The sequence below is a fragment of the Lepidochelys olivacea genome, assembly GCF_965140295.1.
Source record: "Lepidochelys olivacea isolate rLepOli2 genome assembly, chromosome: 8".
NCBI classification, from domain to species: domain Eukaryota; kingdom Metazoa; phylum Chordata; order Testudines; family Cheloniidae; genus Lepidochelys; species Lepidochelys olivacea.
The window spans coordinates 9,647,806-9,665,675 of record NC_140418.1 but is presented as its reverse complement, the minus strand read 5'-3'; the positions used below and the strand labels follow the sequence as shown (position 1 = coordinate 9,665,675).

The window sequence follows — 17,870 nt, the reverse complement described above, 5'->3', positions numbered from 1 at the left end:
ATTTCTGAACATTTGGGGTTGGCAATACTGACTGTAACAGTCACATTACACTCTAAATCAACATCTGCCATCACATTCAGCAGACAAGATGGATTTCTGCCTTGGGGGCTGTCTTTTCTCCCAGGTAGGCTGTTGCTTGGGCTTTCTTGGGAATCTCCCTAGGCACCTATCTGCATCTTCAGGCACCTAAATACCTTTACAAACCTGGCCCTTAGGCCATAGAGAGTCTCAACCTGCAAGACAACACAATTTCTCTGTAAAGGCAAGTGTTTAACCATTTACACCTATGCAAAGGGAGTGTGAAACACTACCAAATGACATTGGCAGTGCAAGGCCCCAATCTTGAACACACTGACACAGTAACTTAACCTCAAACACCCTCAGAGTCTATGGCGCTACGCATGCAATTACAGTACATCGTAAACATTTGTAGTATCAAGGACTCCATGCTGCCCTGCACCTTGAGTAATATGGCTCCAAATACCCATGAATCCACACAACAGATGCTACTGGGCCTTAGTCCCAGGCAGAGCCCCCTGGGTCCTAGAAGGTATTTTCCATGCACTGAGTAAACACTGTAAGTGGAAATCATGTTATTACATGTATGCCTTTTACTCAGTGATTTGAACATGTCCCCATGGTGTAAATCCTATTGAGTTAGAAGAGAGGGATTTTAATTATAGTGGTGGCCTGTAGACACCTAAATTTTGGCTCTCACTCATTGGCCAGTGGACATAATCCCAGGGCATTGTCAACTTCTCCATTCAATGACTCAGGAATGTTAGAACATTCCAGGCAGAGTGGTGGGGTGTTCACCCAGCCCCTTGCTATATTTTAAATGGGTATTGTCATATCTATGATCTCCATCCTTCCACCATGCTGCTGAATTGGCCAAACTCACTTCCTCCTCCTTAACTATGCTCCCCCATGGAGATCCAGAGCCATTGTCTCCATGACTCAAAGGCCCCGTCTGTGGTGTAGAATGGTCAAAAATGGCTCCAAAGTGTAAGATAGCAGCATAGTGCAGGTTCAATCGATGTGTCTGAATCTGTAAAGATTATTTATTTGGTCACAAGAACATACAAATGGCCATACTGGAGTCAGACCTATAGTCCATCTAGCCCTGTATCCTGTCTTCTGATTGTGGCTGCCGGTGCCAGATGCTTCAGAGGGAATGAACAGAACAGGGCAATTTATCAAGTGATCTATTGTGGTCAACACAATAGGCAGTGGTATCAGCACAGCAATTAAAGGAGCTAGGCACCTAACCCCATTGAAAGCCAAGTCTGCCCCCACGCACCCTATTTCCCAGTCTGTCCCTCCAATTCCATCTCTATATACTATGTACTCCAATGGAGTTAGAAAGAAGGTCCCATTTTTCTCCCCAGATTTCTCAGTTTATAGTTTTCCCACTAATGGCAGGTATGATGACCTAGAAAAAAAACAAAAAACCTTTTTATTCTAATAAACTATTTTTGTTTAAGGAACCTGCCATTTGCCAATTGCTTAATAAAACGTCAACAGAACAGCAGGTGAAATCCTAAGCCCTTACAGACTCAGGGGAGGAAATAAATAAATAAATTAATAGATGTCTCAAGTATAATTTACAGCATTCCATGCAGTTATTATAACCATCAGTGAGCTGCTCAGATTAGTCTCCAAGTTAAAGATTTGCAAGATGAGGAAAACCAGAGAAACTATGGAGGTCAGCCAACTATTTCTTTTATTGTTACTAGCTCCAATAGTAAAGAGGAGTCCCACCCCTCGATTCTAACACTCCTGCACTGTGTGGGTGTTTGGAATGCAAACCTAGGTCCAGATCCAAGTTTCGCACATCTCCTGTCTTTATAAACAGGCCACACAAAAAAATAAACCCCAAGCCCTCCTGAGCCTGGAAACACATTGGAGTTTTGTGACTTGTGCCCATTTCTATACAACATCAATGTTTATTATATTAATACACACACACACACACACACAGTGTGTTGCACTTAATTACATACTGTTTGCTTCGCCATCATTTTCCCATAGGCAAGAGGAGGCAGCTGTAAATACCGTTGTTTTACATTTGTTTCCTGTAGGTTTATAGAGAAATCTGAAGGCGGTTCCTCCCTGCGAGTCTCTAGTCTGGTGGTGCCAGAGAAATGTCACAGTAAGTGCAGACTCAGAGGTTGATGACTGAAGCACATTCAGCCTTTAAAAGTCTATGCCTCCACTTAGCCTTGTTTATTTTTCCCACTAGGGCAAAGCGGAAAGCAACCAGTATCTCACTGACCATTGGTTCCTCAGCCAGTGAAGTCTCTAGGAGCAATACAGCTCATCAGAGTTACTCCACTTTAATTCAGCCAGTATCTATTGACCCTCAAAGAGTAGGTTATAGATTTATTATTTTATTTACAGTATTTTAAAGCAATTTAATGGTCAGCTCTTGAGCCCATTGAAGCCAATGGCCAAATGGCAAATCATCTGCATGGGGACGCCCTGAAAGGAGGGTTTTGGGTTTTTTTTTTATTTGTTCTGCTGCCTTAGAACTGTATTTCTAAACCTCCATCAACTTATTTAGGAAAATAGAGTGGCTGCCACATAGCTTAACCATTTGTCATACTCCTTCAAAGGCACATTTCAGAAAGGACAGTTGGTTAAGAGCCCTACTAGCTGTAGAGCTGGGGAATTCAAAACATCCAGGGACTGGATTCCCATTAAACTGGGCTAGGGGTAATGACAAAGAACAGGACCACAGGAAAAACAAACACACATATTTCAACTATATATTAACAATCCCAAGCAATGCAATCCGAAAACTAATTTCCTTGAGAGTGGAGGTCAGTGAGGAGCAGTCAACATTCTGTGTAACTCACCCCAATGTTTCTTTCACATGCAGTCTTCTTTCACACAGAAAGTGTGGTTTAGAAATCCAATATGCCCCACTCCTGCCATCTTTGCTCGATCTAAACACAGTGAGTCACAATCCTGCAGCCCTTCCTCTCTCTTTATGTCTGCTGAATTTCAAGAATGGGGTAAGGACTGAACACCAGATTCCATGCTGTGTCACATATGTGCAACCACTCTCACTGAAGTCAGTTGGGTTGCCTGGATGTAACTGAGGGCAGGACTGATCTCTGCATAAGGACTGCAAAATTTGGCCTGTAAATTGGCTTACCAGCCCTCTGACCACCACTTATTCTTACATGGCTATAAGCCTCCCTTCCAATAACTTGCTGATCACAATCCAAGGAGGCATTTTCTTCTGGAGCACTTGAGCAGAGACTATCCACAGAATAGTCAGTAAACTGATGCATGAATAGCAGATAGGAGATTCCTGAGTTTATTTTAATTCAGAACCTGTCCTGTTGGATTTTTCCACACGGGAAATGCTAGCCATGATTAGAGCTAGTCCAGAATTTTTTTGATAGACGATATCAAACCTGAAATTTTCATGGGAACATGGTAGTTTCAACTAAACTTTCGTCAGGAAAAGTTTCTCCAGTCCATCTTGGAATTTTTGCTCCAAGCCAGAGAGACTTTGACCCATCACAGAATAGTCAAAAAAGCCTCGAGGTTAAAGGCATTCAAGGAGGAGACCCAGGTTCAAAGTCCCTTCTGAACTAAGTAATGCTGGGTCTTGAACCTGGAGCTCTCACATTCTGGGTGAGTTTCCTAACCTTTGTGCTATAGCCTGCTGTGGTAAGTGGGTGTGTAATTTTTTCTGAAAAATTACAAGAGTTCTCACTTTAATCCCAATTTAGAAAAAAACAAACTCATTTTTTCCACTCTCAAGAAGTGTAGCAGGACAGGAAAACCATTTCCCACCCAGCTCTAGCCTTCTTTCCTATGTTTCAGAGAAGTGAGCTGTAGCTCACGAAAGCTTATGCTCAAATAAAATGGTTAGTCTCTAAGGTGCCACAAGTACTCCTTTTCTTTTTGCTTCTTTCCTATACAGCTGCAGAGCCCATCTACAAGCCAGACTGGTTCTACTTATGGAATCGCCCCCGTGTTTACAAAGGTAACAGCACAAACCTCAGTATATTCTCTCCACACCATCTGGGATTGAACTACTGATGTTGGGTCTTTGTTTCTCCTTTTACTCCTGGACTGCAAGATATTTGGGGATGAAACATGGCTCACCTTAAATTTCATAAACGTCATGTCCGTTTGGCAGTGCTATATGATCAACTACATCATAAGGTGTATAGGGTCCCAGTTTAAATGGAACTGTGTACATAAATCAATTCCACGGATTCTCTACAAAGGAGGCTTAAGGGTGCACATGTATCAGGGTATCTACAGATGTTCCTCAGTTAAATTGCTCCATTTGCCTAGGTGATTTTTCTCCACATTTTTAAAGATGTAGGGAAAAAGTCTATCACATATTCATGCAAGATATTGCTCTTTATAAAACACGCAGAGACAATGTGGGGGGGGGGGTTGAGGAGAAGAGGCACAGTCATGTCGTCGTCCTCCTCCCTGCTCCCCCCCCCCCCAATTTCTGCCAGGGTTTATATGCCCTGCTCTGAACACCAGAACCTTTAAATCAACAGTTACGCATAATTTCTGCTAACACCCACAACCCACCAAAATTTACATGGAATCTAATCAACTACTTTAAAAAAAACAAAAACAAAAACCCAGCATTTCATTTAGCTACATTGTATGTTCATAAATGTGTGTGTAAACAACACTAAGCATTTGCCATTTAACTGTGTACATAACAAAACCGTAGCCATTTCAAACTGTTTTTCTTCCTCCAGAGTCTACAAAACATCAGGGCCAAAAAAGGTCAATTAGTGGTGTTTGAATGTCGAATACAGGCCAGGCCCACTATGCATGTGCGCTGGTACAGAGACTATAATCAGATCATTGATTCTGCAGACTTCCGAATACTAAGGAAAAGTAAGTATTATTATGCTCACCAGACGCAGAATAATTTCATTCATGGCACAGACACATTCATGGGGTAGTAATAAGATAGGAACGGAGAGCTATTAGAAGATCAGAAGACAGCTGTGCATTTATATAGCAAGAATACAGCCTGAAAATACCAAATAGTTTAAAGAAACAGAAGGACATATTAGGTCTCCCCTTTCGTTCCTCAGTGAGAAGAAATCAGACATGTGAACTGCTGATCACATACAAAGAGTGTTTTTCAGGAAAATAACTGCAGGAGTTTCAGAACCCATTAGAAATAGCCATTACAAAATATCATGACAAAGCATCTATTGATCAATAGTATCTTCAACGAATGATTACTGATTAGCAATAGACATTAAAGAAGAGACAAAACATGAGCATATTCCCACATAGGTGTTCACAGATGTAATGGGCCGAATTCATTCCTGGTGTAACACGGCTGAAATCAATGGAGTTGTACCAAGACTGAATAAGGATCCTTACATATGAACACACTGGAGATAACCTTGAGCCACAGAGTTCAGACCTCTGGATATGAATTTCTTCTTGCATCAACATGTGTCCAAGGCCTATCTCCAATATACCCACACTTTCAGATGCTAAAGATACTTGGCTTCCTGCTTCATAACATATACCTTGCCTCTTACTCCTTTATCTCTATTTGTCATGTCGTACAAATGCATGCGGCCAAATTCTGCTCCCAGCAATGTTGGTGTAAGGCTGGATTAACTCCACAGAAGTCAGTGGAGTGACACTGGTATAACAGAGCAGAATTTACCACAGGGTGTTGTACTGAAGACACAGAACTGGAAGTCAGGGCACCTGGATTCCATTCCCTTTTCAGATTTTGGGCAAGTTCCTTACAATCTCTATTCCTGAGTTTTCCTCTCAGTAAATTGGGGATAATAATGCAACCTATGCCATATGTAAGATAAATTCATCAATATCTGGAAAGTGTATAGCATTTCTTGGATGGAAAGTGAAAAGTAATTACCATCTAGATTATTTTCTTTCCAAAACTTTACTAAAAAGAAGAGATACAATGAAAATAATTGTGGTAAAACAATTCTGTATTTTAGACTGGCTTTATGAACTCATGGAGAATTAAAAATCACATTATTTAAGTTAGGACCTCCAGAAACATAAGACCACCAGTACTGCATTTTTCTCTTGAGCTATGAGAGGAAACTGAATGAGAGACAGATGAAAAATGTTCCCTGCATATGAAATCTCATCCTAAAATACTGATCATTCTGTAACCTCTTTGATGGGCTGTCTGGAAATCTGAGTACTGAAGGAAATTTTATAGCAATTAATTCTCTCTTCTTTCTTATTTTGAACAGAAACATGTTTGTCGGCAGTTCCTGGTAAGTACTTTGCAAAGCTTTTGCTAAATATTATGTCACTTCATTTGCAATAGGCTGGCCCAGAATAAAAGCCACTGATGGAAGGTTAGCAAGAGCAAAACAGCTTGTGCACTGATACAGTGATAGTCTCTGCATACCTGGGTTCGAGTACAAGCACCTAAGAGGCATAGTAGGGAAGGATTTTGTCCCTTTAAGGTTCAGCTAGGAAGACAGAAGGCTCTCTGTAGTGAAAACCTACCAGCCTATAAAATGACCTCAGGACTTTAGTGAGGTTTCCTCTTGCACGGGTGTAAGTGAGAGCAGAATTTAACATATGGGGGAAGCAAGTCTTGCACTGCATCCTGGATATGGATACGAAAGGAACCCTCCCCTACCATCCCTTACCCCCAAAATCCCTTCACTTCTTGCTGGGCAACCCAGCTGCCTGTTACCACAGAGGCCCATTACTGTTCCTGCAAGGAGCACCTCCTAGCTCACCCATCCTGGTCAGTGGGCAGGGGCGGCTGGCAGACTGGAAATAACATCATCCCTTTAGCACCTGCGTAGGGTCTGCTCGCCCCAGAATACAGGGAATGAGTGTAAGACAGCAGTTCCATCAGCGGGCTCAGGTGGCAGGCTATCAAGAGCCCCTGACACTATTGCTGGGAATTACAGGCTCGGTATTTCCTTTGCTTCCGTTGTTTTTGATCCCAGGCTGCTTTTCCATACTTCATAACTGCTGTTTTTACAAGCCTCAGTGTGTACCTCTGCAAGAGCATCGGCATGTGAGGAATACAGACCCCAGCTTAGCTTCACTCATGCCCAGCCCCAGCTCTCAGCACTCAGTGCACCTCGCCTTGCAAGTGGCAGCTTTCTAAAGAAAGGTCACAGGGTTAAATCCTGAGCCTATTAAAGGGGATGGCAAAATTCCTCATGGACTTCCTGGGAGTCAGCATTTGGCCCAGAGCCCCTTATGGTACCAATCACGTCCTCCAATCTCTCATTTCAGAGGAAGTTTGCACATTGGTTATTACAGAAGCTTTTCCCGAAGACTCCGGGGTATTTAAATGTATTGCTGAAAATGAGTTTGGAGCAGTGGCATCCAGTGCCCACCTTTCTGTTTCCCAAGGTAAATAAAGGCATTCAGCTCATGAAGAGGGTAATAAATTCAAAGGACCTGCCTCCACTCAGCATTGGGCAGAGTCCCAGTTTCTTATCAAGGGGAAAACCAGGCCTAAACATCTTAGAAACTCAAGCTAGATATAGTAATAAGAGGAGTGGCTCCAAGATAATTTTTTTTACTCTAAACAGGATGGTCCCCACTGGGCTCATTTCCCCTGGGAAATGCCCAAATGGACTATGAGTAAGAAGGAGGGTGAGATCACGTCATTCCAGGTGGTGATAACATGGTGGAGCCAATAAACAGGGCACTTTCCCAGAAAGGGGGCTCTTCCCAGAACTACATCCCCATAAACTCTCCAAGTAGCCAGACACACTCCTTACTTACAAGATAAGTACTCTCCTTCCCCCACCCCACCCAGTCCTATGATCTCAGTGATATCCTCACTGGGGTCCTCAAGTGGCCATGTGTGTGCAGCATCCTCCTACTTCACCTCTTCTTAAGAGGGCCACTGCGCACCAGAAAAAAAATGTCTCTATGGATACTGACTTGTGATCACTGTACTCCCCTTCCTCTTGCTAGGTCGTAGGGCACCTGTTGGGGTCAGTCTCAGTTTCCCTACCCTTGCTGTCCCTGCTAGTTTGCAACCCCCTGTGGTACTGGTCCCCATTGCCTTTCCTCCCCTCCTGGTGCTCAAGAGTGCTATCACCAAAAAGGGTATGGTGACTTTACCATGCCCCTAGCGGTCCCTGTTTTTTCCCAGTACCCAACAGAAGGATGGCCTTACACTGTGGCAATGCCTGCCGCTGCCTGTCTGTGTAGTGGGGCTAAGCAGGCCATTCAGAGAAGGTAGACAGGAATTGGCACACCAGCCAGTCCGATCATCCAAAATGGTCCTAAGGATCTTCAGCAATGGAACTTAACAGTTCTCCAACCTGGTCCCCTTTAGGTTGCTGTTGGTCAGTCACAGGGTGACCAGATAGCAACTGTGAAAAAATGGGACAGGGGTGGGGATGGGGTTTATAGGCACTTATATAAGAAAAAGTCCCAAAAAACGGGACATCTGGTCACCCTTGTCACTCACATGGCAGAATCGGAAGAATCCCTCAGGCCACCTACAGAAGCATGCAAAACTCCCTTCACTAACCCCAGGAGGAAAACAACAACACTCCCCAGTTGTAAAGTGACCAAAATTCAGTCATAAAATGTGATATAGCATTGGAATTACTCTATTCAAGACACAAGCTTTCTGTTCAGTTTTAAGCTTCTTAGGAAAGTGGTGCAGATGGGAGAACAGGAAACAAATGAGTTTCTGGGTCATTTTTAAAGAACTCCAATAAGCATATTACACTTTCACCTGTGATGTAAATTGGAGGGAATGGTCACTAGTGGTCAGAGTTCTGCTGGCACCTCTTAACAGGAAGGATGCGATCATCAGCATCCTGGGAAAGTCCAGTTTGGGATATGTACCTGCCTCCCCAAAATTCCCCCACTAGTTTCAGTTTCTGTCCAAATCACGTGCATGGTATTGCTGCACCGTGTTTAGTTTCACCCACGAGGTGGCTCAGTTTTGCTCTAGATAAGGTAGAGCTTCCTCAGGTGAGTGAAAGGATTTGTAGATGTGTTTATATAGTTCTTTGGAATGCCCTCTGCCTGGAAGGTGCGATATCAGTTTTTGCCTGAGCAATTAGCAATTGTACTTTGCAGGAGCAAAAGAGATGGAAGGATTTGAAACCCTTCCCCATACGCAAGCTGCCAAGAAGACAGCCTCATTACCGAGGAAAAGCCAGAATGTGGTAAAGGAAAGAGATCTGGCTACCAAGCCCCCATATAATGTGCTGCAAAAGACCCCAGACCCAGGCAAGCAAAGGGAACGTGTGAATTCTGGATGGCAGAATCACCAGCATGAAATGGAAGAATTTCATGGCATTTATGAAGACTCTCCTGAGACTTCATCTGCTTGGTAAGGCAAAGTGGACAGCACAGCTGTACTTAAGTCCATTGTATAGCTGCCTGTTTGTTTGCGCACATGCACAATTACCTGACCTGTAGTCATAAATGCACAATGCAAATGTTTGCATATGTAACCCACTGGGGAGGATATGAGACAGATCCCTCTCTATGCCGATCTTTAAAGGAGCAGAGTTTGTTGCAGCCTGAGCTAGAGAGAATTGGCTCTTTATCTCAATCTGTATCAACTCATGCCTTTAGTTCTGGAGTTCAATCTCTGATGTGTTGTCCAGAAAAGCAGCCATCCCACATACATAGGTTCCCATGTTTAGCACAATTCCACTGCTGCATGAACTTGGAAAACGTGGCCCAGAGTTCAGACATACAGTACTCAGGCCATTAAAATAAGTGGGCACAAATCAAGAGATGAATACTGTCAATGACTCATTTCCCCCAAAACACAGACAACCAGCCATGCTGGGCCCACATTTTAAAAAGAGCTCAACACTCAAAATTCAGGCTCAGGTTTTCAAGAGTTTTCAGCATTCAACAGCTCCCAAATATTCTCAAGGGGAGTGGCAGGATGCTAAATACTTTTGAAAAATCTGGCCACAAAAAAGTAAGGACCAGTTTTTTAAAAGGTATTTAGAGGCATCCACAGAAGCAGATAGGTGCCTAATTGGATTTTCAAGAGTTCCCAGACATTTTTAGGTGCCTAAACACTTTTACAAATCTAACCTTAATTAACCCCTAGGAAATCTCTTTGCCTCTAGATCAGAGCATGAGACAGGGAGCCATGCACTCCCAATTTCTAATCAGAGCTCTGACACCAATCTCATCAGTAGTCTTGGGCAAGTTACAGCACCTGTGTGCCTCAGTTTCCCCCTCTGTACATTGGAGATCATACTTGGGGGGGTGTCTTAGAAGCGTGTTTCAATTAGTGTTTGTAAAGCATTTTGAAGATGAGAGGTGCTAAATAAATAAATGATAAGCATTGAATAGCTGCTCTACAGGATACAACCAGAACGATTCCACCATGTGTCATAGCCCATCTACTGCCAACAGCTCATGCAGCTCCTCCAACAAAATGAAGCATTACTTGCCCTGGTAGGACCCTGTGCTTTTTGGAGCAGGAGGCTCAGCATTCTAACCTGTTGGTTCCACAGAGATCTCAGTGGCCATAGCTCACAGCATGGTGACAACTGTGAAGCCCTAGTGGCCACAGATTTGTTGCAATGCTGTCTCGGAGAAAAAGAACAAACTGGACTTGGTTACTTTTCTTTGCAATCCTGTCCTAGACATGAGCAACACTGTAATGGTGCTTATTTTCACTGTGCGGCTCTCAAGCAGGGTTAGTGATGGTCAGTCCAAGACTAGCTAGTACATGAAGGTTCCCCAGCACTTTTCATGAGGAGAAGGCTCACTAAAAGACAAGCTTGTGCCTCTCACTTGGTCAGCTGAATGCGAGCACTGCATTATGCCTTCACATCATGTATCACTGGTTCTGTGACAGAAAGCAATTTGTACTGGGTAACATTATATTTGGATCCACTCATCAACCACAGCCAATGAATTAGTTATTTTAACAACTCTGAACATACTATTATGCAAGCTCACCAGAAGAGGAGAGGTTATTTTTAAATATTGATTTCTCTGGGCAGGGATTAGTTCCTGGTAAATTTTATTTAATAGGGAACTGAAAGTGGGGGTTTTAATTTAAATAATTTGCAAATCATCAGCTGAGGCCTGATCATGCAATGAACTCCACACAGGCAGATTCCTGTGCCCATAACATCAGTGGGTCTCCACCTATTGAGATCTGCTTATGGCAGAATAAGAGCTGTAATTGAAGTCAGCTTGGTGGCCCTAGATAAATCAGCTTGCTTACAATATACCTTGACAGAGTTCAGCTTTGTAAGATATGAAGAGGCAGTTCCTGCAGTCTTCTACAGGTTGTGAATGTGCCTTAATTACTGAAGCCATCAAATATGAGAAACTAAACCCAGACATGTGATTACTATGCTGTGTGGTCAACTCAGGCTCCTATAACAATTCTGAACACCTAAAGTGGCGAGTTGAGCAGCAATGGGGGTGGGGGGGCGTATCTAAGAGTGTGTTACTTGTACTTTTTACCTGTGGATTATTTCAAATCAAGGCAGGCTGTTACAACCACCCCCAGACAGGAAAGTCCCTATAAAGTTTTCACTGACACGTTTCTTTCTAAAAGGGAGACATTTTCTAGCTTAGCCAAAGGAGTCAAGTCAGTTTCTCCACCCTCTTTCCAGACTGGTCACCCAAGGTAGGAAGTTGGTACTTCAATATTTCCAGTAAGTTCAATTTTGTGCAGTCTCTTTTTTGGATGATGCTTTGTTCTAACTTATCCCAGGGGAAGTGAGTATTATTTAGATTTTTTTTTTTAAAGTTCTGGTTTATAAATTCTGAAAGAGGCTTATACAAAATGTCACATAAAAGTGAGATCTAGTTTAAAAGCCTGTATTATTTCACATGAGACAACTAAGGTCTGGAATTACAGCACCAATGAAAGTCTCTCACTGGAATGACAGTGGCTTTGGGCCTGATCTTTTTAAAGGCATTTAGGTGCCTAAAGATAGCTCCACCCCCGAATCTTCCCCGTGCCACTTCTGAAAATCCCACTAGGCTCCTATTTGTATCTTTGGACATCTAAATACCTTTAAAAATCAGGCCCTTTGGGCATGATCCTGGAAATGTGACCACATGTCCTACCCAAGTCAGTGAATACTACTACTGACTCCCATGAAACTAGCTATAGCCAAGTGTCTGTAAGGTCACGCCCCTAATGACTTGCTACACTGTAGCCAGCTCTTTTGGGATATAGGTGATAAAGTTGTAGAAACAGACTTAAATACATGGAAGCAACAGTGTCAATGGAAACTTACCAGAAAGAGAAGGTGGAGACAGGTGTAATGTCAGAATGCAAGCCCATTATTGGGAAGGAACGGGGCAGACAATTCCCTGTGCTTGTTCTTCTCAGAACTACCAGTTAGCAACACAGTCACGCCTACAAAACAAAAAAACAAACAAAAACACCAGTAAATAATGCTAGAAAATAGCTACTAGCTGCCAGCCATCTTCTGAAGCCTTTAAGCTTCCAAACTTACTAGCTTCTTTTTCCCTGCTCCCCAGGGGAAAAAAGCACAAAACAAACAATTGCTGAGCTTTAAGTGTTAAAGGGACACGGTCAACAAGTACTCCTTTTCTTTTTGGTCAAATCTAGCTCATTTAAAGAAGAGGTTTGAGGCCCTAGACCTGTTCTTAAGTCTATTGGCCAGTTTCTGTCTTTACAAGATGCTCTTTCCATTTTTTCCCCCTCCCTCTGCTGCTGTGTAAAGATCCTCAGAAACTGACTAGACACAAACTGGGTGCAATCAAATATACAAATTAAACTGAAGAAACAGCTCTTCTCTAATGTTCTTCGTTTAGGGAAACCTTAGCTGTTAGTTACAAGTTTAAAAATTCATAGTTTGTATTGGGTAGACCGTGTCCCTTCTTAAAAAATGAATTAACAGTTCTTTTAAACCACTTCCTACCTTTGATTTCCATCTTCTGCATTCCTTTCACTTCTCCCAACCCAGTCCTAGCTGTATTTAGCAGCCTCTTAGATATACAAAGCTGCCTTTTAAATTGATGTCTTGCAACCAAATTCTGTTCTGAGATAAGCATGCTAGACTCTGAGATCAATGGGAGCCCATCCTGCCTATCTAAGCACAGAATGTGACCTTTAACACTCTCACAACTTTCTACAAGTCTGATGATCGCACTACAATTGTCTTTACTCTCTTTTAGTCCACAGCAGTTCCTATTTACAAGTGTGGAATCTTGGTTTTAGCTACAGCACATTTCCTTCCATAATCACTCTCATCATGACAAATTTAAGTAAATTAGCACATAATTAACACCTGCTATGAAGAATTTGTTCACCCAACAGAGGGATCATTTAAAAATGAGCTTTAGGTGTGAATGCACCTTTCCTTAGTGCCCAAAAGACACCAAAAAAGTGATTGAGGGAAATCTAAAGGTTACATGTATTTTAGATTGCTGTACATCTGTCGAAATCTATGGACACTATATTAGTAGGACATGCTATAAAAGTGTTGACAGCACTCTGGTCTCTGGCAGGGAAGGATACAATCCACCCAGGTTAGGGTAACACATTGTTAGGATTGTGAGCCCCCCATGTCCATCTGTCACATTGTCAATTCCCGATTTGGTGGAGAGTTGCCTAGGCTGACCTATCTGTACCCCTATCCTATCTAAAGCTCTGATCCTGCAAACACTTCCATGGTTAATTTTACTACCATGAGTAATCCCATTGGTTTTGATGGGATAACTCATAATAGTAAAGTTAAGCATATGTGTATTTACAGGATTGGGCCTAAATGGTTAAGAATTGACCACATGCACTCATGCAGACGGCGGACTTACACACCCTTGCAAAGTTAAATGCAGAATCAAGGATTTGTGTGTGCTAATTCAGTGTTTCTCAATCTTTTTGATACCAGGGACTGGCTTGCTACCTTCCTAAATAGTGTCAGGGAGATCTCAGGGACCGGCATTGGTCCATGGACCAGTTGTTGAGAAACACTGAGCTATGGGTAGCTATTTAAACCAACCCTATATTTTGTATTGCATAGTTCTGGCTTATGGCCCTGGGCACCTTTAAATCAGCATTGGTTCTACAGTGATATCATTCAATGAATTGCAGTCAATTAAATGAACAGAGGTGTAAGTTTGCTAAATTGTGCTGTTTAACAAGTCCGTAAACACCAAAGAAAATCTTTGTGTTTAGTTGTTCTTCACCCTTCAGGCAGATCACTAAGGAAGGGAAGCTGTGTTTCTATACAGGAGCTTGCAATCTCAGTTCCTTTTAGCTGAACACAACTATTATAAAGAATTGGCCGCTCCTGGACTCTGGCAGGTTAGTGACACAGCTAAATAACACAGAACATTTAATTGAGAAAGCAACAATAGATGGTGTGTCAATTCTTTTAAAGTGGGCAGTCTTTTCTAGTGGGCTAGGCAAGGAAGTTCTAACTTCCTAACTAAGCAAGTAAAGTTCTAAGTCAGCTTCTCAAGATGGCTTGCTACGTGCCCTTGAGCATATCACTTAACTTCAGTGGCCTTGTCAACAGGATTTTCAGACTCTCGCCACCACTGCAGATCAGCTGGGACTTGTTATGCTCAAAGAACTTGTGTTGACCAGACACAGGTATTTTTACTGCTGTGTGATTTCAAATGCTCTCTGAGTAGGGTTAAACCAGTGGTACTCAGACTTTCCAGACTACTGTACCCCTTTCAGGTGTCTGATTTGTCTTGCATACCCGCAAGTTTCACCTCACTTAAACTACTTGCTTACAAACTGAGACATAAAAATACAAAAGTGTCACAGCATGCTATTACTGAACAATTGCTTGCTTTCTCATTTTTACCATATAATTATAAAATAAATCAACTGGAATATAAATATTGTACTTGTCAGTATACAGTATATAGAACAGTATAAACAAGTCATTGCCTGTATGAAATTTTAGTTTGTACTGACTTTGCTAGTGCTTTTTATGTAGCCTGTTTCAAAAGTAAGTAAATATCTAGATGAGTTGATGTGCTGCCTGGAAGACCTCCGGGTCCCCTTAGGGGTACACCCTATGCCCCTGGTTGAGAACCACTGGGTTAGACAATATAATAAAAATGCCTTCTGGAGAGCTGATGTGGGGAGAACTGAGGAAAGGGAATAATAGAATAAGGTGTCCAAAACTGCTGGTGCAGACAATGTCACAGATCCTCCCTGCTGAAAAATGAGATAATGAAACCTACTTGTCTACCTCACACAGCTGTTGTAACTAAGGCTTGCTGTGCTTTGCAGACTTTGCAAATAACTCCTTTACAGCTCAGTTGGATGGAAGCGTACCCACAGTGTGAGAAGCTGCCCCAGTGCCCATCCCCTCATTGTGTGTGTGTAGCTATGTATATTTTAGCACTGCAGTGTGTTTAACAACAGGCACTTGGGCACGCTGAGCTTTCAGCGGTAAAGAGGGAAGGACATTGCATGCTAGGGAGGTACTGGAACAAAGGAGGGCTGTGACTAGATTGGCAGAACTGAAATCTGAGCACTTGCAATTCTACTGCTTCAGGTATCTCTTTCAGAAATAGAGTCCCCCAGCTTGTCCTGGGGGGGTCCCCTCTGCATAAAGCGGCTGCTCAGCTAGACAAGGGAAATGATTCATTTATCTTTCCCTACCCCAGTGCAGCAGTGCTAGATATTTACAAGCCTCCTATCGCCTTGGTATCCACCCTCTGCCTGCTGGCCTGTGTCAGAACCCTAAGGCTCATCCTATCACCCCATCCTCAAAGCCCCCTGGAGGAAAATGCCAATCACAGTCCATCATCACTGGTCCTTCTTCAGCTGGAAGAAACACTGCTGTTTTACACACATGCAAGAGGCTAGAGCAAGCTGCAGGATTGGGCAGCTTAGTGCAGAGCCTGTGAAGTATTCCAAGTCATTACAAAAAGAAAAGGAGGACTTGTGGCACCTTAGAGACTAACAAATTTATTTGAGCATAAGCTTTCCTGAGCTACAGCGATGAAGAGAGCTGTAGCTCAGGAAAGCTTATGCTCAAATAAATTTGTTAGTCTCTAAGGTGCCACAAGTACTCCTTTTCTTTTTGCGGATACAGACTAACACGGCTGCTACTCTGAAACAAGTCATTACAGTTCTCCTTTCTCCAAAAATCGTACTGAGATGGAAAAAAAAAAAACCCAAACAAGTGGCTATGTAGATGTATTAACCTGTTTTTGTACTGGTTTGAGCTTTGGCCTGCTAAACCCAGGGTTGTGAGTTCAATCCTTGAGGGGGCCATTTAGGGATATGGGGCAAAAATTGGATATTGGTCCTGCTTTGAGCAGGGGGTTGGACTAGATGACCTCCTGAGGTCCCTTCCAACCCTGAGATTCTATGATTCTATATGGTGTAGCTCACTGATCAGCAGACCGCAAAGGCACATGGCCACTTGCAAAACAGCATCTGAAAAAACTGGGCTTATTCCATTAAACCTAACAGAACTGCAAATGATAGTGTTTAGGCTGGGGACTCTTATTTTGATATGCTTGCATAGATAGGTGGACAAGGGAGTACATCAGATGTCATTATCTGGCAGCAGATAAAAGTACTTGGTCTTATAATACTAAGCAGAGTGCTACTATGATTACAGTCCGTGTCAGGGAATGACTATCCCTTCCCCAAAATATTGGTTAAAGCCCAGGTGACAACTTCTGCAGGTAAGTATTTTTCCCCCTGTCATTTTTATTGCAGATCTCTGATTAGCAGCACTGTCTGATCTGTACTTAAAAAAAAAAAAGAAAAAAGTGATGCACTGAATAACATTGCTCAGTCAAATGCACAGTGTTTGTACTGTAGTTTGCTTGTTCATCTGGAAAACATTGAGAAAAACAAGTCTTTTGATGTGAACTCAGAATTACTTGTAAGGAAAATGTACTTGATCTAAAATGTAAAGTTTTATATTCATATTATGTTACAAGAGAAAGTTTAGGGTAAACCTTACTAAATACTTATGTACAGTATTGAGACAGTTCTCTAGAACTTTGGGTTGTTTTTTTGTGTGTGTGTGTGTAAATGGATAGATAAAATGGGTCTGTAAAATATTTCAGTAAAAATTGCTGAATTCTGGAGTTTTAAACTCAGTTTGTTGCACTGGTGAACAAGAAAATAGTTTGGACATGATCCAGAAATTAGTTTCACATTCCAAGAATGTGCGGAAGGGAAAAGTTATGGACTTTATGAGAAAATTCCTGTTCGTTTATGGTTAATTTACAACTACACTGATAAACAGCACTAGGAAATGGAAGCTTTACCTCTTGTTTAAAACAGGAGAGATGTCTTAAGAATATGATCTCTTCCCCAGGGGAATTTATGACCTCATGGAACTCTTCTTTGGGCTCTCCTAGGAAAGGAATACAATATACTGTGCTTGTGTGTGTGTGTCTATATATATAGAGAGAGAGAGAGAGAGAAGCAAAACAGCTGATCTCTGTTGGAAAAGACTGCAATTTTTTCCAGCACATGTAACTCGTGTAGATTTATAGTTCTTTATTTAATAATAGCTTTTACAATTCAGCAACTTGCTTGGTCCGCTTTTATGAAACTTGACTCTTCTTTATAACTGATAAGAGGTATAGTTTAGACATCTGCAATTTACATATGTAATACAATCAAGCCCTTTCCTTCTAAGTTTGTTTGCCCTACTGTATCTTATAGCAGTGCTTTATCTAGCTATATATTCGGCCTTAATCAGTACTGTCTGTGTGCTATCTGGCAAGACAAACATAATTCACTACAGCCATGCTTTCAATTAGCATTCACTCACAGCAACTTCAGCATTAATGCTCACTCACAAATCTCAGCAGATTACTTCAACAAGGTGAACTGCTATTACATGCAAAAGACTGAAATACACACTTCCCTTCACTAGGCTTCCTATTTACACACCTAA

General features: G+C 42.1%; 1 protein-coding gene and 1 long non-coding RNA gene across 5 annotated transcripts in view; one reads left to right on the top strand and one right to left on the bottom strand.

The window, feature by feature from the left end:
• The window catches only part of LOC311524751, an 87,458-nt gene that overhangs the window by 48,535 nt on the left and 21,053 nt on the right, over window positions 1–17,870 (bottom strand). Inside the window, exon 3 of the long non-coding RNA XR_014712612.1 lies at window positions 12,243–12,364. This is a non-coding gene — a long non-coding RNA (uncharacterized lncRNA). The remainder of the gene's footprint in view (window positions 1–12,242; window positions 12,365–17,870) is intronic.
• Window positions 2,130–17,870, top strand: part of MYOT (myotilin) — a 31,431-nt gene continuing 15,690 nt past the window's right edge. For 3 of the 4 annotated variants that reach the window (XM_084636186.1, XM_084636185.1, XM_084636184.1), the window contains exon 1: window positions 16,501–16,638. Coding sequence is in view for 1 of the 4 variants with exons in the window: in XM_084636187.1 (XP_084492313.1) it covers window positions 2,145–2,152; window positions 2,243–2,369; window positions 3,941–4,003; window positions 4,749–4,890; window positions 6,252–6,275; window positions 7,264–7,383; window positions 9,082–9,337 (740 nt within the window). In the remaining 3 variants the exon portion in view is untranslated. Of the gene's footprint in view, window positions 2,153–2,242; window positions 2,370–3,940; window positions 4,004–4,748; window positions 4,891–6,251; window positions 6,276–7,263; window positions 7,384–9,081; window positions 9,338–16,500; window positions 16,639–17,870 lie in introns of those variants that run through there. The other variant, XM_084636187.1, reaches the window with a different exon arrangement.